General features: G+C 43.3%; 1 protein-coding gene across 1 annotated transcript in view; it reads left to right on the top strand.

Annotated features, from left to right (window-relative positions):
* Nucleotides 1–1,211, top strand: part of LOC118407966 (skin secretory protein xP2-like) — a gene marked incomplete at its 3' end in the record, with an annotated part of 2,067 nt that extends 856 nt beyond the window's left edge. The window contains exons 2-3 of the mRNA XM_035808572.1: nt 289–485; nt 1,123–1,211. Of these exons, the coding sequence (XP_035664465.1) occupies nt 289–485; nt 1,123–1,211 (286 nt within the window). The remainder of the gene's footprint in view (nt 1–288; nt 486–1,122) is intronic.
* Nucleotides 1,212–1,221: the final 10 nt, after the last annotated feature.

The raw sequence follows: 1,221 nt of genomic DNA, 5'->3' as shown, positions 1-1,221 counted from the left end.
GATGTGAGTGCATCAAACCTAGCAGTAAGTAATACTCAAAAAGTATGGTGGATTCCAGGCTCTCCTCAACAAGGCTAGGGGCCTCCAGCTTTACGTCAAATCTGCAGACATCCCATACCAGAGCTTTCACCTGAGTTGAGAGGGGAAATATATACATAGGTGGAAAATAGGGCTGTCTCCAGAATGGACCGATTCCGATCGAACGCCATGTCGAACAAACAGAACCCTTATATATTAAATTAACATTAACCCTAACCACAAGACCATCTTGCCCCCATTAGGTTACAGGGTCAGTTGCAGGCGTGGTGGGAGCAGGTCTAGTTACAGGTGTGGCGACAGCAGTAACAACCCTGGCAGCTTTCTACATGGACAACAAGCAAAAAACAGAGGAGGCAATCCGCAGGGCAGTGGAGAGGGAACGACATGTCCAAGTACAAAGCATAGAAAAAGGGTCGCTTCTTGTGCGAGTCAACTTCCTTACACTGGTAAGACATCACACAATCAGGTTTTATAATTTTTTTAGATGTATAAATGGAAGGAAAACATATAGTTTTTGCTCTTTTTCTTCTTCTCCAAACAAATAAGGTCAATGACCTGCATCAGACTGATGTAACCGTGGTTACTGGTTAAGTAGCAGATGCCCAGTGACTATGGTGTTTGATTACATAACATACAGCAAGTGGCAGGACAGAGCTTTTCAGGCATTTCATTGCTATTGGAAAAAAAAACATGAATGGATTCATAGTTGAAAAAGTTTTCTAACAAGGCTATCACAGATTACAGACCTATTAAACAGACTGCTTAATCTGTGGCCATGCCAGGGTCATGATTTTTGAGGGGGTAGGTAGCTTTTGGGAGGGAGGATAAATCGTGTAGTTCCTCAAGAGGCATTTTTTGCAACCGCTGGAGCTGATTTTGTCTCAGACTTTAAAAGAGAATAAAAAGTTGATGGATTGTCATGATCATAATGTAGATAGTCCAAGTGATGTACATAACTTCCTTACTTACTTACTTTGGCCGAGCTCCTGCTCGAACCAGGCTTGAAAGTTAATTAATTAGGCAAAGCAAGGGCTAATTTGTATGATTAATGACAGTTTATGAGATTATTCTTTCCTTCCCCAGGCTGGCTACTGGGTGATCCGTAGCTTGAACGAGAGAATCGACCGGAGGTCCGACCGCACCTGTCTGCAGCTGCTGCTGGAGGATGAGCTGCAGAGGATC

This window comes from Branchiostoma floridae, unplaced genomic scaffold, assembly GCF_000003815.2.
Source record: "Branchiostoma floridae strain S238N-H82 unplaced genomic scaffold, Bfl_VNyyK Sc7u5tJ_1511, whole genome shotgun sequence".
NCBI classification, from domain to species: domain Eukaryota; kingdom Metazoa; phylum Chordata; class Leptocardii; order Amphioxiformes; family Branchiostomatidae; genus Branchiostoma; species Branchiostoma floridae.
The sequence above is the reverse complement of the archived record's forward strand: the minus strand, read 5'-3'. Positions and strand labels throughout refer to the sequence as shown.